We start from the raw sequence: 14,513 nt of genomic DNA, 5'->3' as shown, positions 1-14,513 counted from the left end.
ACCTGGTCGCTGTGTGCAGCATTCTATTGTTCCAAAGGCTGGGGCGGATTTTAAAAATTGACTGCAGATAAAATCGAATGCGGTGGCCCCTGTAAAAGGGAAGAGGGTCGAGCTCGCACTTTGAGATCGATCGGTGAAATGTGGGACGTGTGCTCCGCATATTACCATCCGCTGTTGGTTTGCAGTCCAGTCAGGGCGATCAGTGCCCTGCGCGTCACCTGCTGATGGCACCGACGAGGGCTCCAGCATCACCAGCAGATAAGGCATCGTCCACAGGTGACACGTCTGCCCGCGTCTAAAGTCCAGCGGCGCCTTCTGGTCTTCCTCTGGGCGCTGTACCCAGAGTTGAGGGCGTTTACTCTGGTATAAATACCAGCGAGGCACAAGCGGTTGGTGCCAGCAGAGGCCAGCCAGCAGGTGTAGACTCCAGAGGTGAGTTGTGGAAGAGGGGCTTGCGAGGGTCTGGTGAATGCCAGAGATCCAGATGTTATGATGGAGGGCTATTCTTGTCCGAGGAGGTGCACATCTGCACTTCAGGTACAGGAGAGGTGAGGTTCGCTGCTTTAAGGGGTGGAGGCATATAACCGGAAGTGGCACTGCCCTGAGAGGGGCTTCTGACTTGGGGGTCGGTGGAGGATGGGGCAACGAAGCTACAGACACAATTCAGTGCTGGAGGTTTCTAGCTGAGAGGGCTGTGAAAGTCGACATCTGAGCGGGTTATGATACACTGCAGGGAAGAGGGGCTGTGAGATCAGAGGACCGTCGCCTCTAGGGATTGGGGCTGCTGGGTGGGGGGCTGTGGGGGTCTCAGCGCTCCATGCAGTGCCTAATTTATAAAAATTAAAAAAGTACGTGCCAGGGCCCTTCTCGGAGGCCATTGCAGCTTGCACCACCCACTGCCAATGACAGCACCAACACAGTTACTAACCATCACACTCCCACAAGAGTGACAATTCACACTATTCCAGGCCACACAGAGCTATAAGAAAGGCATGGGTGGCAGGTATTATTCATGCTTAATGTTTCTTGAGTTATGAAACTCTGTTGTTGGGCTCACCTCAATATAAGCAAACTGCATGTGGTCGGTTGTCATAAGTACCGGTTTTGAGAATTAAGTGCTGGTGCGGAGCACCGGAAATCACCGGTTCAAAATAAGCACTGCCATAGACACTTCAGGGAGTCGGGGTGCTGGCTGTAACAACCGAGCACCTCAGACACCGTAGTGACGAATGATGTTTAATGAGGCGTGAGGGTGCCTGGGCTCAGACATTGCAGTTATGGGAGAGGCTGTTGGGGCATGTTACAGTGCATCCACGTGATTTAAGGTGGGTTGGTCTGGCACAGGGGGGCGTAGGTTCACCGAGCACCGCAGACGCTTCAGTGGTAAAGGCCGATGGTTAAGGATTGGGCCGTGAACACGCTGAGGATGGGGTGCACTGGAATGGAGTGAGCGGAATGGCTGGGGGCACCTGTGATATACTGCAGCGATAGGAGCCGATACCTGACAGGCCAGGTGACGGTGCGGGCATTAAAGCCCACAGAGACGCTGCACTGTCCTCAGACCTCAGGCGGAGACTTCCCAGACATGCGTCTCTTGGTATTTCACCAGACTGAGGGTTTTTATGGAGGGATTCATGGCTCTGTTGTTGGAAACTCTACATAAAGGGAGCCCGCCCCTCACCCATCCAATGCGTGGAAACTGGCAGCCTTTTTGGCTCTAAGCCCCTTCTCTCCTCTTTTGTACTAAGCTCAATATTTTCCCTCACAGGTTCCACCCCCGAAGCTCCTTTCGAAGCTGAAGATGTTTCTGAGATCCGTTCGCGTCGTGTTGGCCTTCCTGGCCATTACAGGTAACAGCAGAATCCTTGGCTTATGACGTCAGCTTTATTTGCAGAGCACTTAACACTGTTTAGCACCAGAGAGATGGTGGTTTACCCAGGGTCACTCTTAGAGGTCAAGAGCAGAAGCCATACCGGGAGCATTTGCTTTCTGGTCCCAAGCGCCACACCCCTTAACAGCCAGTCCAAATGTATCCCCTCTCTAAAGGCAGGAGGGAAGCGAAGGCCTAGATTTCCATCCTTGGGTGGGCTCTGCGGATGCAGAAAGCACAGCCAGTTGTAATCTAAAGTCTGCGCCCTGTGTTTCCTGGGCGCCTTCACATACCGCACCCCAGGGTTGGCATTCAGTGTGCTCTGTACCCTGACAGGGGCAGGTAATATCCCTTTCAATGGATTTTCCAAAGGTTCAATCATGTCGTTCATTTTGCTCCAAAGCTCCCTGTAGATGCAAGCGACGTCAATGGGTATCTCACATCCATAACCCCATTGGTCCATTTCAGCACATCCTTCACACATGTAAACTATTCAGCACTGATCCTTGATATGCAATCATGGAGGTTGGCCTGAAATTCAGCAGAAAGTGCAAAATTTGCTGTGGTGAAGGGAAGCCATAAGTAAAATGATATTCTGACTTGTGGGTGCACCCATGCCTATGCAGTAAGGCTTGTTTTAGCCCATTGAATGTAACCTTGTGCTGTGTTGTGCCGTTCATTATGGATCCATAGGACAGCCTTTGTAGCAACCTTATTGTAGAACTGTCCCTTGGTGAAGTTTACTCCAAAAAGACCGGTAGGCTGGTGGTCCTCATAAAACAGATAATGTATGGATTCTTTCTCAAGTGTCTTTGTTCCTCTTTATTGTTCCCACAGGGTCCTGCACAGATGTGGGCACTGATGAGGTGGAAGATGGCTTCTGGGATAACTTAAAAGAACTACACAGCAGCGCGCAGCGGGCAGCGCAACAGATCCAGGAGTCGCAAATCAGCAAACAGTTCAAGTAAGCATTGCCTGACAGTACGAACAAAAAAATCCACCAAATCAATGACCAGTCACTATCCCTCGTGCAAGTCCCGTTGCTTACAATGATTACTCCACGCCCCATTGTTAGTAATCCTTACACTGCTCCCTATTGTTGTAGATACTTACACTACAGATATTTTTATACAGATTCTTATGATAAGCCGCATTGTGTCAAATACTTACACTAAGTGCCATAGTTACGGATTCTTAAAGCCCCATGGTTAAACATCTTTAAATAACCCCTAACCATTGAAATCTCAACACTGGCTTTATTTTTACCGATCCATTAGCCAGATCCCCCCGTTCAACTTCTTATGACCAAGGCCAGTTGTCAGATATGGAACAAACAAGCCCCTTTGTTGTATGTCCCTCAACCGCGTCCTGTTCCAGAACTCTTTCAACCTAGTCAAACTGTTAGGAATCCAGACACAAACCTGTCCTGGGCAGACATTTCATTAGGTCCCATTGTTGAATGTCACTCAGTCCTACCCTATCACCCTTCACTATGGTCCATTGTTAGGCAACCTTCTAGCAACTGCTCTTCTTTGGGACCGTCCACGAAGACCCCCTGCTCAAAATAAATACATGTTTTAGTTGTGGAAATGCCACATTCAAATCCTATTCACATTTTTTATTGTGACTTGCAGTCTTTCTTTAACGTCATCGTTAGATGCCTCTTTACTAAGCCCATGTGTTCAGAAATGCCTTTGCAAAGCTCGGTTGATGGACACGCAGAGGCTACTCCTTGTTATTAAAACTCCATGCTTGAATGTTATCCCCCTGTCTTCCTTTCTAGGGATTAGAACGTAGATTTTAGTGGCAGCTTTCATGAGCACTGGTTTCCTGCTTTAGGTTAGGCAGCGTCTTCAAAGTCTCATACCCCGACTCACATCCTCAAGAACCTTAAGTAGGTTCTAATGTGTCCTTTGTCTGCCATTTAAACATTTTTCTTTTTTTAATTATTTGTATTAAACAGTTGCTCAGTGCTACAGTAAGCATAAATGGGTGATCATGTACAAAATAGACATAAAAGAACAAAGTATAATACGAGCGGCATAAACACTAGGATACATAAAGATAAGAATTGTGCATACAATTGTTAGCAATGCTTTATGATGGAATTTCGACAGTGACCCCCAGGTCCGATCTCTAGGTATCATTCATACCCATTTTGTCGGGGCTCCCTCTATTCCCTGTATGTACACCAGCTGTCCCAGACTTTCTCCCATATCTTTGGGCAGCCCTGACTCTGGTACACCACATGTTCGGCCCTTTGGCACCAGTCTGCATCAGCCCCCCAGGCCAGGCAATTTTTTTCTTGGCAATCCTGGAGGCCAGTCTAAGCCATATGTTTGGGTATTTAGGCCTCGCCTCCTCGCCCCTCATGCATAGGACGTGCCACCTGGCCATCAGCAGCATGTTGAGTCGAGTAGCTTGGGCCGTAATTTGAACCACGACCCCCTCCAGAAGTGTTGTATTTCTGGACATTACCAGAGTATGTGAAAAAAGGACTCTGTCTCACCCCAACCCCAGGAACATAGGGTGGTGTCGCGCTTCCCGAGGTGCTGCAGAAGCGTTATGGAATGGTATGATCAATGGAGTATTTGCAATTGGATGAGACAGAGCAGAGCCCTTATGGCCATCTCTCTGGGACTTTGTATGGCCTCCAACCAATCCTCCTCTTCTATAAATCCAAGGTCTCCCTTCCACCCTTCCTGCAGCTTCTGCAGATGGTCGGGGGATTATTCATCAGTTTCTTACAGGTCAAGGATACTGCCCTCTCTGTCATGGGGTCCAGTAGGAGCCAAACCTCCTCTAAACGTGCCAACTTTGGAAATTGCTCCCCCTCCAATATTTGGTGCCTAAGACCGTGATCCAATTGTAAATATTTACAATGTTCTGATTCAGCCAGCTCATACTCCTGCTGTGGTGCCTCAAATGTGAGTAATGCTTGCCCTCTCCATAAATCCCCCTGGTGTTCAATGCATATTAGTTCCTGTTTGGAGAACCCCTTCAGATCCAGAACCTCTCGCCGAAGGTCACTGCCCTACAAGGGGGCCCTGTCTGTCAATATGTCGTACCACCCAAGGAATCTAGTGGCTTTTGCCATGTTCTCACCGTCAGCTGTGTGTAGAATGGCAGGGCTTCCTTACATCCTGTTCGATAAAGCAGTGAGGAGCAGCCCGAGTACCCATGGTCTCATTATCTACATGATACGCACGCTCAGTACTAACCGATAACACCCAGTCGTTTATTACTATCAATTATCCCGCCCAGTAAGATTTGCATGTATCTGGGACCACCAGATCCCCTTCATATACCCGTCTCTGAAGCTTGCAGAGTGCGATTCTTGAACAGCCCCTTTCCACAGGAGTTACCGTAGTGAGCCATTGACTTTCTTAAAGCAGTCAGGGGAGATTTTTTACGGGGTAATCTGTAAAACATTGAGCAATCTTGGGAGGGTCATCATCTTAAAGAACATCAGGGAGACCAGAAGCATTCGCCATTGGGCAACATCATTCTGGAGGCGGTCCAGCTGCGGGTAGAGGTACCTTTTCGGAAATTCTTCAGCGTGTCTTGTAATGTAGATGCCCAAGTGTCGGAAGCCATTTTGCACTATCAGGGTCGAAATCAGTCTGGGAGTACTGCCCTTTAAGGGAAAAATTTGAGACTTGTCCCTGTTAATTTCATAGCCAGAGTATCCCTCAAAAAGTTGGAAGATGTGCCAGGTCCTATCCACTGTAGAGCAGGGCTGTGTGGCATATAACAGTCTATCAGCAGCATTTAGAGGGATTCTCTCTTCCCAGTTCCGGCCTCTGCTGATATCTTCTATAAGGAGGTCCTGGCGAACCCATGCCGCTAGAGGTTCGAGTGCGAGTGCAAATATCACTGGGGCAGTAAGCAGCCCTTCCTAGTGCTCCTATGAAGAGCAAAGGGTCACAACAGTGGATTATTGACCTGCACCCATGCCAACGGGTCTTAATATAGAAGCTGGATCCATTTACGAAATCGAGTACCGAAGTCTAACTTCGCCAGGGCAGCAAAGAGATAGCTCCATTAGATGCTATCGAATGACATCCGAGCATCCAATGCGAGCAATACAGCCTGTTCAGATTGTGTAGCCTCAGGCATATGAAGTTCTCCAAAGAGAAGCCTCAAGTTTAATCGGATACCCCTGTGTGGAATAAGCCTGACTGATCTAGATGTATCACTGTAGTTTGAACTGGCCGCAGTCTGTTAGCCAGGGTCTTGGCCAGAACCTTTGCCTATAACAAGATTGGTCTGTAGGAGCTCCAGGCTGCAGGTGGCTTTTCTTTCTTGGGTATAACCACTATGGTAGCAGTTATTTGATCTTTCAGAAGGCAACCCACCTCCTGGGCCTCCTTGAACACATTTAGCAGTTGTCCTACTACCTTATTCGCCATGTGCTCATATAGTTCCACCGGTAGGCCGTTAGGCTGTGTCGCCCTTCCTGAAGGCAGATCTCGCATTGTCTGTTTAACTTCGTCTGCTTTTAGGTCTTGCTCCAATGCTGCTCTATCTTCACCTGGGAGAGCCGGAAGGGGGAGGTCTTATATAAGATCAGTGCAATCTTACCCTGTCCCAACAGTCGTGGATGTATAAAGGCCCTCATAATATGTAGCAAACACCTCTGCTATCACTGCCCCTGTCGTATGAAGTGTACCCTCTGCATCTTGTATCTCTAAAATCCAATTCCTCTCCCTTTACCTTCTGTCTTGCCAGGCTATTAATTTCAGGCTTTATCACTTATATTGTACAATCTGCACTGTGCTGCTAAGGCGTAAGTGCGTACCTTATGCTCTGCCAGTTCCCTAAGTTTGTGTTGCTTTAGGTGGAGCCAATGTTGCAATTGAGGGTCAGCCCTTTCCCCCTCTAGCACTCGAGTTTCCAAAGCAGTAATCTATCTTTGCAAAGCCTTGCACTGTATCTTCTGCTCCTTTGTTTCAGCCCCGATTATCGCCAGTATACAGTTGTGGGTAGACGACTTTGAAAGCCCCCCAAAAGACACCTGCTGTCTGAACCATACCCTCATTTTATTGAAAGTATTGGTCTGTTTGTTCTCATATTTTGTTTCAAAAGGGTGCCTCTTTGAGATACCAGGGATCAATTCTGGGAGGCAATGTTGTGTCCCTGGTAGGACCACAAAGGAGCACCCCTACGGGGGAGTGGTCAGATATTCCACAAACCTTGTTTGTCGTGCTCGGAAACTGGCAAGCATATATGTGTTGGATGAAAACATCATCCCGTCTGGAGTGACTGCCATGTACTGCACAGAGATAGCTTAAGTGTCGTAGGCTTGGGTTGTGTAAGCACAACAGGTCTACTAATCCCATAGCCTCCACAATGGCTCATAATGGACTAGGTTTACCGCCTGCAAGGGATTTAGAGTCTCTATCTAGCGCTGGGTCCATTGTCGCATTTAAGTCCCCTCCTACTATGAGGATCCCAGGGGGAAGTTCCAGTAGGATAGCCCCAAGTGCAGGAAAAGTATCTGCATGATACCTCTGTGTGGTATGTAGACCGAGCAGATGTTGAATGTGTGCCCCTTCCAAGTACCCGTCTGTGCCACAAAGCCCCCCAGCTGGTCAGTCCATGTGCATTGAGTGATATAAGGCACTGAGGTTCTTATCAATATGCCTGCACCCCTGGAGTTGATGATGAAGCCCGCATGTGCCAGTAGGGTGTACCCAAAACGATCCATGGCCTTATAATGGTTACCCTTCAAGTGGGTCTCCTGGAGGAGAACTATTTCTGGGGCATGTCTACAGAGGTATTGTAGTACTACTATTCATTTAATGTTGTTGTCTAGGCCATTAACGTTCCACGTTAGGACCTTCAGTGCTAAGTGAGTGTGGTGTACCATAAAGCGTGATGTAGTGTAGAGGGCTGTCCCCACGTGTAATGGCAGAGTAACAATCCTACCCTTTACCAGCATGTCCCTATTCTCCGTCCTTGTCTGCCTATGCCCACTGAGCAGAAGAAAAGAAAACAGAAGATAGAACAAAAACTGACATGAATCCGATATCCCCATTCTTCTAACTCCCCCCACCCTGCTACCCTGCACGGTTGTATGACACTACAATGCATGCCATTACAACACATGCCATTACAACGCATACCTTTACCCCAACTTGCTGTCGGGGTGCACTGGAAGTTGGAATAGTATAATTTACTATTCCAACTCCAGTGTGTGGAACAGTAGGGAAGGTGTTGGAGTTAACTCCAACACCTTCTACCCCCTGCAACAAGCCTTTCACGTTATAACAACATGCTTTGGAACGCTTCTGTTGTAAAGGCTGTTTCCCCCCTGCACAATAGGCACAGAACTGCCCACCACCCCAAATGCAGTGCGCCTGTTGTCCCAGTGATAGCATGTAAATATTTAGGGTTGGCCAGCACCGCCTCGAATGCCAAATTGGTATGATCATGTTACCGTACCCCCTTAGCATTTCTTAGGTTCTCTGTCCATAACAGCATCCTCAATCTTTCCTTTGCCCCCCCCTGCCCCTGGAGTTCCATCGTCTCATACCTGGGTAGGCCCATCCAATCCCAAAATACCTGATGGCAAATCATGCAGTCTCCGTCCTTTATCCTGTAGCTGCCAAGCCATGGAGTCCAGTTCTCAGCCTTCTCACTGAGCCCCATCCTTTGTCTGTCCTTCATTGCAAAGAGGTCCCTCCTCTTCCAGCCAATCGATCGGGTACCCTTTGCTCCCCTCTCATTGAGATCAATGGCCAGCAGTGTGCCAACCCTCCAGCCACTGCCAGGGCTCCTCTTGAGTGGTGATGTGCCACAATTGCCTTCTCCCACAACTCGTAGCCTCGCTGGATAGAGCATCATGTACTTAAGTTCTTTGCCACGCAGTACTTTTCTCACTTCCTCGAAGCTTCAGCGCTGACACTTTACTTGCAGGGTGAAATCTGAAAAGAAGCGAACCGTGCCATTTTCATAGGTCAGGTCACCATGGGAACATGCTGCCTGTAGGATAGCATCCCTGCCATGGCAGATAATGATCCTGGCTATGATTGTTCATGGAGGGGCTCCAGGTTTTGGCGGTGGGACAAGTGACCTGTGTGCATGCTCAATAGAAAATAGGTTAAAGAGGAGTTTAGGGTACAGAATATTACTTATAAGGTCTTCTAGAAAGAGGTAAACGCTGGGCCCCTCTGCCCTCTGGGAGACCCCCACCACCCTGATATTATTCCTGCGAGCTCTGCCTTCCTGGTCTTCCACTGTTGCTGCCATGATGGTATGCTATTTTGTGAGGTATTGCACTTGCTCCTCCAGCTTTTTCGACGTGGACTGTTGTAAGTTAATATGGGATTTGGCTGTAGTGTCCACTCTGAGGAGACTTACATCAACAGTCACTGCATCTAACTTCGGTTCAATGGTACACTTGAGTCACATATGGCAGCTATGATGGCACTGTGAGAGAGCTCTGTTGTTTCTGTTTGTTCTGCCTGCTGTTCGGGCGCCACAGAGGCCGGCATTGGTACGCCATATCTATCCATTTTGTTGGTCTGTCAGTGCGCCGCATCTAACTTCGGTTCAATGGCACCCTTAAGTGTCACATATGGCAGCCGTGAGGGCACGAGAGAGGGCTCCGGCATCTATGTTTGTTCTGCCTGTTGTCCGGGCACCGTAGAGGCCAGATTTGGTATGGCGTATCTATCCGTTTTGTTGGTCTGTGAGTGCACCGCTCCCATAGTCCTAACCATGGCCTGAGGGACAGTCACCAGGTCCTCCTCACAGAGCACGCCATACCCTGTGTTCGACTGCACCTCTGGTCCCCAAGCGACACCGCACCGGTTGATCTCTGTCTGGCTCAATCCTCACAGGGCATAGATTTTACCTCCAACAGCTGCGCGTCCTCCCCAGGAGCCCCAGTACAGGTGGCTCGGTTAAGGGTTCGCCACAGCTCTTACTGTTGAGCCTTATTTGAGCCCCTCCAAGTTCCCAGTTTGATCTCCTGTCATGTGCCAGATCTGAGTTGGGTTGTCGGTATGATGTACAAGTGGGTCATCGCAGCCGAAAGGGCAGAGCAACTGCGTCTCACAACTACCGGCAGCCTCGGCCCCCTCCAGTCAAATCAGGTCTGGCTTCCTGACGCTCCTCTCAACGCCCAGAAAGAGCTTAGCGCCCAGTCACACAGCGCAGTGTTTATGGCAATATCTAGGCCTGGTAGGTTATTCTTCAGCCAGCGCATTCATGTTGCTCCAAGAATCCCTCTCAGGTTCTCGCAGGGCACTGCCTAGCACCACGGGGCTCCCCCGTGTTCTCAACTCGCCAGTCTTGGAGTCTTGTAGGGGGGGAAGACCCTCAAAATAGAAGAGGCATGAATAGGAAGGCTCGGGGGAGGGGAGAGAACCATATACAGATCACTTGACCTTGTTAAGCACATGCCTCTAATCCCCTACTGTATCACTTCATCATCCTGTGCCAGCCAGCAGGGATCATGAGGAGGTCATCATTCGTTGTCTTTGATGCGCAGCCCCCCACACTTCTCCGGTATGCTATGTGAGCCGACACCTCTTCCTAGCACCCATTAGGTTGTGCACTTCATTGCGAGAAATGGGAAGACCCGTGACATCCTCGGATCTGTGGTTTTCCCACATTCACACCTGTCCCGGGGGCCCAGGGCTGCGATCTGTTGGTAATCCCCAATCTGCGATACGTTTCTAACCCCTGCCCCCTCTGGATTCACTCACTCGGGCTGCACCGTGGGCCTCATCAAGTGCCAGTCCAGACCGTGGGCCTATGCGGTCCGACACTCTGCCTCTGAGAGATCGCACCAGTTCAGCCGGGGGGAGGCAGGAGGGCCAGAGAGGCAGGCCCCCGCCTATGCGCTCACCTCTGGATATTGGGGATCTTCCTGGGGAGTTGTGGTCCTCCAGTGGCGGGGATTGATAAATTACAGCCTCCGACACGAGGCGGTCCTCCCAGTCCACTCGGGAAGCCGAACAGCGGTCTCCCCTATCATCCGGGAGAAAATAATTACTTGCACTGGGCACCACTCGCTGTGGCATGCTCTGGTGTAGTTTTACTGCGGGCAGGGACAGAGAATGGGTCGGATGTTGGGGATCAAAGGTTGGGTCAGAGGGAGCTCACTTAGTACATGGCCATCTTGGCTGGTGCCAAGCCATGCCCCTGCTATTGAAATCTTTAACCTCACCTCTCCTCTTTTGGCCACAGGTTCTGAGGTTTTTAATTGTACCTCTACAATATTCCTCTAACATGTCTCCCATCTTTAAATGCCTGTTCCAGCTTTGATAGCATCCTAGTTTTATTTTGAAGACTGTGGGTTTCACATATCCTTTATGCTCCTATTTTCTGCTTACCTCAGCAGTGACAGGGGGCTTTCGGCTATATCACAATTCTTTAACCTCTAGTGCTGCTCACACCAGCCTTGAGACTTTGAGTTTACCTCACAGTCCGAGCCTAACAGTTGGTCCATTTTCTTGGGCAGCCTGCATAAGACCACTGGGTTCCAGGGCCCCATTGTCACAGTGGTAAGAACATGGGCCTAGTGTGAATACACTGTTTTTGGCACTACAACTCAAAACACAGCAGCACATGGATTCAAGGGACTGGTAACATTGGGCACAAGGGGGGGAGGGGGGGGAATTCTAAATAAGGAAAATACTTGAATGTTATGTTCTCAGAGGTCTTAGGGGCATATGTACAAGAGAATACCGAAGAATTGCGTTAAGCACAAAATGCTAAAGCCACGCTCAGTCATTCCGAAAATTCAAGGATGCATCATATTTACAAAGATGCGGTGCACCCCTGCATTTTCCCTAGCGCTGGTGCTAAAGTAAGCTGCCTAGCGCAAACGCAGGCACCCTTGCACCAAAGTGCAAGGGTGCTTGCATTGAGGGAATGATTGTTTATGTGCAGGAAGGTGTTCCTTCCTGCACATAAACAATCACAACTAGCGATTTGTAACTTCTATGTGTGCTGAATTGTGCAGCGCACACAGAAGTTGCAAATCGTCATTTTTGCAATGATTGTTTAGGTGAAGGAAGGGACACCTTCCTGCACATTAACAATCATTCATGGCATTTTGCTGTTTCTATGTGTGCTGCACAATGCAGAACACAAAGAAACAGCAACAGCAAGGAAAACTAAAGCATTTCTCCTTGTCTCGCCATTTTAAGACCAGGTTTTCCCTGGTCTTAATTTTGGTGCTGCCTCCTATTTATGCCAACCTTGTAAATAAGGGGCAGCGTCAAAATCAATGGGTGTTGCTGAAGAATGCCCATGGCAACACCCATTGCCCACCCCTTTCACGCTAATTATAGCATGAAAGGGTGCTTTACTTACAAGGCAGACTTTAAACCACGTTAAGTGGCTTAACGTAGCTTTGTAAATAAGGGGAAGCCGCTATCGCCACAGGAAAAGCGTTAAAAGTAGCATTGCTGTGGTGAGAGGGGCTTGTAAATATGTCCCTTAGTGCCTTCTCTATACAATATCTTCACCCACACAGACAGAGAGCTTTTCATTTTTATCAATGCTATTACCCAAGCCCTGCCCTCTCCAGCTCCCGTCCATTCCATGCCCATATTGAGTAACCCACCAGGTTATTGTACTCACTGAGTAACGGATTTAAGCAAAATGCTTGTATAGTGCATGCTTAGAGAACTGACCTCAGTGAGACACTTTTAAGACCATCTTGGACTTTGTGGTTGATGGAAGAAATTTTAGGATGCAGATATTTGAGGAAGAGGAGAGAGGAAAGGGGAGAAAAAAAGGGTTAGTTGTCATATACTAAAAATATAGGATAGTTCATCTGAATTAGTAATATTGATCAATTTTTGAATTATTTTTCCTTAGCACCCTCCTACAAGAAAATCTCCAAGATGTTCCTCTTTATGCTGCACACCTACAAAGCCAGCTCATTCCATTCACCGCCCAGCTCCATGCACGGCTCTCCCAAGACTCAGAGAAACTAAAGGAGCAAATACACCTGGAGCTGGAGGAGTTACGCTTGAAGGTGTCACCATATGCAGATGATATCCACAAGCAGCTTAACAAGAACATTGAGGAGCTACAGCTGAAGCTGACTCCATACGCTGAGGAGTTTGCCAGTCGAGTACAGGAAAATGCAGAGGAGATTCGTCAGGCGCTCACCCCATATGCCGAGGAACTTGGCACTCGTGTCCAGAAAAATGCAGAGGAGCTTCGTCTCCAGCTCACCCCATATACTGAGGAGCTTCAAGCCAGACTTAACGAAAATATGAATAACTTCCAGGCAGCATTCGTTCCGTATGCTGAGGGGCTAGAGGCCAGACTTCAGGAAAATGTTGACCACCTTCAAGCAGTGATCAAGCCATATGCTGAGGATCTTGAGGCCAAACTCCAGGAAAAGATGGACAGCCTCCAGACTGAACTCTCACCATATGCCAAACAGCTTCAAGCCAAACTGCAAGAAAATGTGGGCAACCTGCATTTGGCCCTTAGCCCGTACGCTGAGGAACTTCAGGGAAAGATCTGTGAAAAAGCGCAGCAGATGAAGAAGAACCTGGGCCCTTACAGTGATGAGGTCCTGGCGAAGATTGAGCAGAACATTGAGGAGCTGCAGAAGCATTTGACACCGTACGCACAGAATGTCCAAGAAAACCTCAACCAAAAGATTGAGATCATGGCCTTCCAGATGCAGAAAAACATAGACGATATGAGAACCAAGTTCTCTGTCAATGTGGAAGATGTGAGACAGCAGATACTCTCCTCCACCAACCAAATCAAGGGGAAAATTCACTTGGACGACATTGGGCAGAGTTTATCACCCTACTTGGAAGACTTTAACAAGAAGGTGAACCAGAGGATCGAGGAGTTCAGCCAGTCAGCCTCCCCATATGGAGAGGATCTAAAACAAATGATCATCCAGAGAGCTGAAGACATGAAGAGGAATCTGGATCCATACACTCGTCAAATCCAGGATCAGTTGGACATGCTTGAAGGGGGCGTGAGGGACAAGATCACCTCCTTCCTGAACAGGAATGACCAGGCTGAGAACTGATGGGCCCATCGACCAGCACCAATTTTGAAGAACCCGCTGTTATTTAACAGAAAACACATCCATGCCCATTAGGAGATTTACTAATAAGACAGTGCAGACACTCCAAACTCCATTTCTGAGAATATTTGTAAAATAAAATAATGAAACATCCTCTTGAAAGCTGCACATGACCAATAAAATAGATCTTACATACACATTTCAAGCCAGGTTAATGTGTCTACTGTTGAAGTGTTTCTCTTGTTGAATAGCTGCAATGTACCCACCTGATTATATCCTATATATATATATTGGTTTAGTTGGGGGGCTGAGGTTAGGGGCTATGATTTGTAGTTGTGATGAGTGTTTGAGATAGGGTCTTTGCCACTGGGGTTAGAATAAGTTAATATTTGAGTTGAGGTAGAAGGTTGGGAACCAGGGTTAAGGCTGGTCTTAGATGGGTATGGTAGTGTTAGGGCTAGTGTTAGCGTTCAAATAGGGGTAAGGGCAGAGGGTTGCAATTGAGGATAGGGTTTTTTAAGGCTATGAGAGCTGGCAATGAAAAGGCATTGGCAAAAGTATGGTGTTGATTGTGGTTGTAAAGAACATATTGGTATGTAGTGTCATGACGATGAGTAG

At 48.4% G+C, this 14,513-nt stretch overlaps 1 protein-coding gene across 1 annotated transcript; it reads left to right on the top strand.

Moving 5' to 3' along the window:
- The first annotated feature begins 388 nt into the window (after positions 1-388).
- On the top strand, positions 389-14,094 carry LOC146861408 (uncharacterized). The gene is made up of 4 exons (XM_085645712.1): positions 389-432; positions 1,769-1,850; positions 2,708-2,834; positions 12,713-14,094. The coding sequence occupies exons 2-4, from the start codon at positions 1,802-1,804 to the stop codon at positions 13,896-13,898; spliced, it is 1,362 nt and encodes a 453-aa protein (XP_085501838.1). The 5' UTR covers positions 389-432; positions 1,769-1,801; the 3' UTR covers positions 13,899-14,094.
- Positions 14,095-14,513: the final 419 nt, after the last annotated feature.

Source organism: Triturus cristatus, chromosome 3_1, assembly GCF_964204655.1.
Source record: "Triturus cristatus chromosome 3_1, aTriCri1.1, whole genome shotgun sequence".
NCBI classification, from domain to species: domain Eukaryota; kingdom Metazoa; phylum Chordata; class Amphibia; order Caudata; family Salamandridae; genus Triturus; species Triturus cristatus.
The sequence above is the reverse complement of the archived record's forward strand: the minus strand, read 5'-3'. Positions and strand labels throughout refer to the sequence as shown.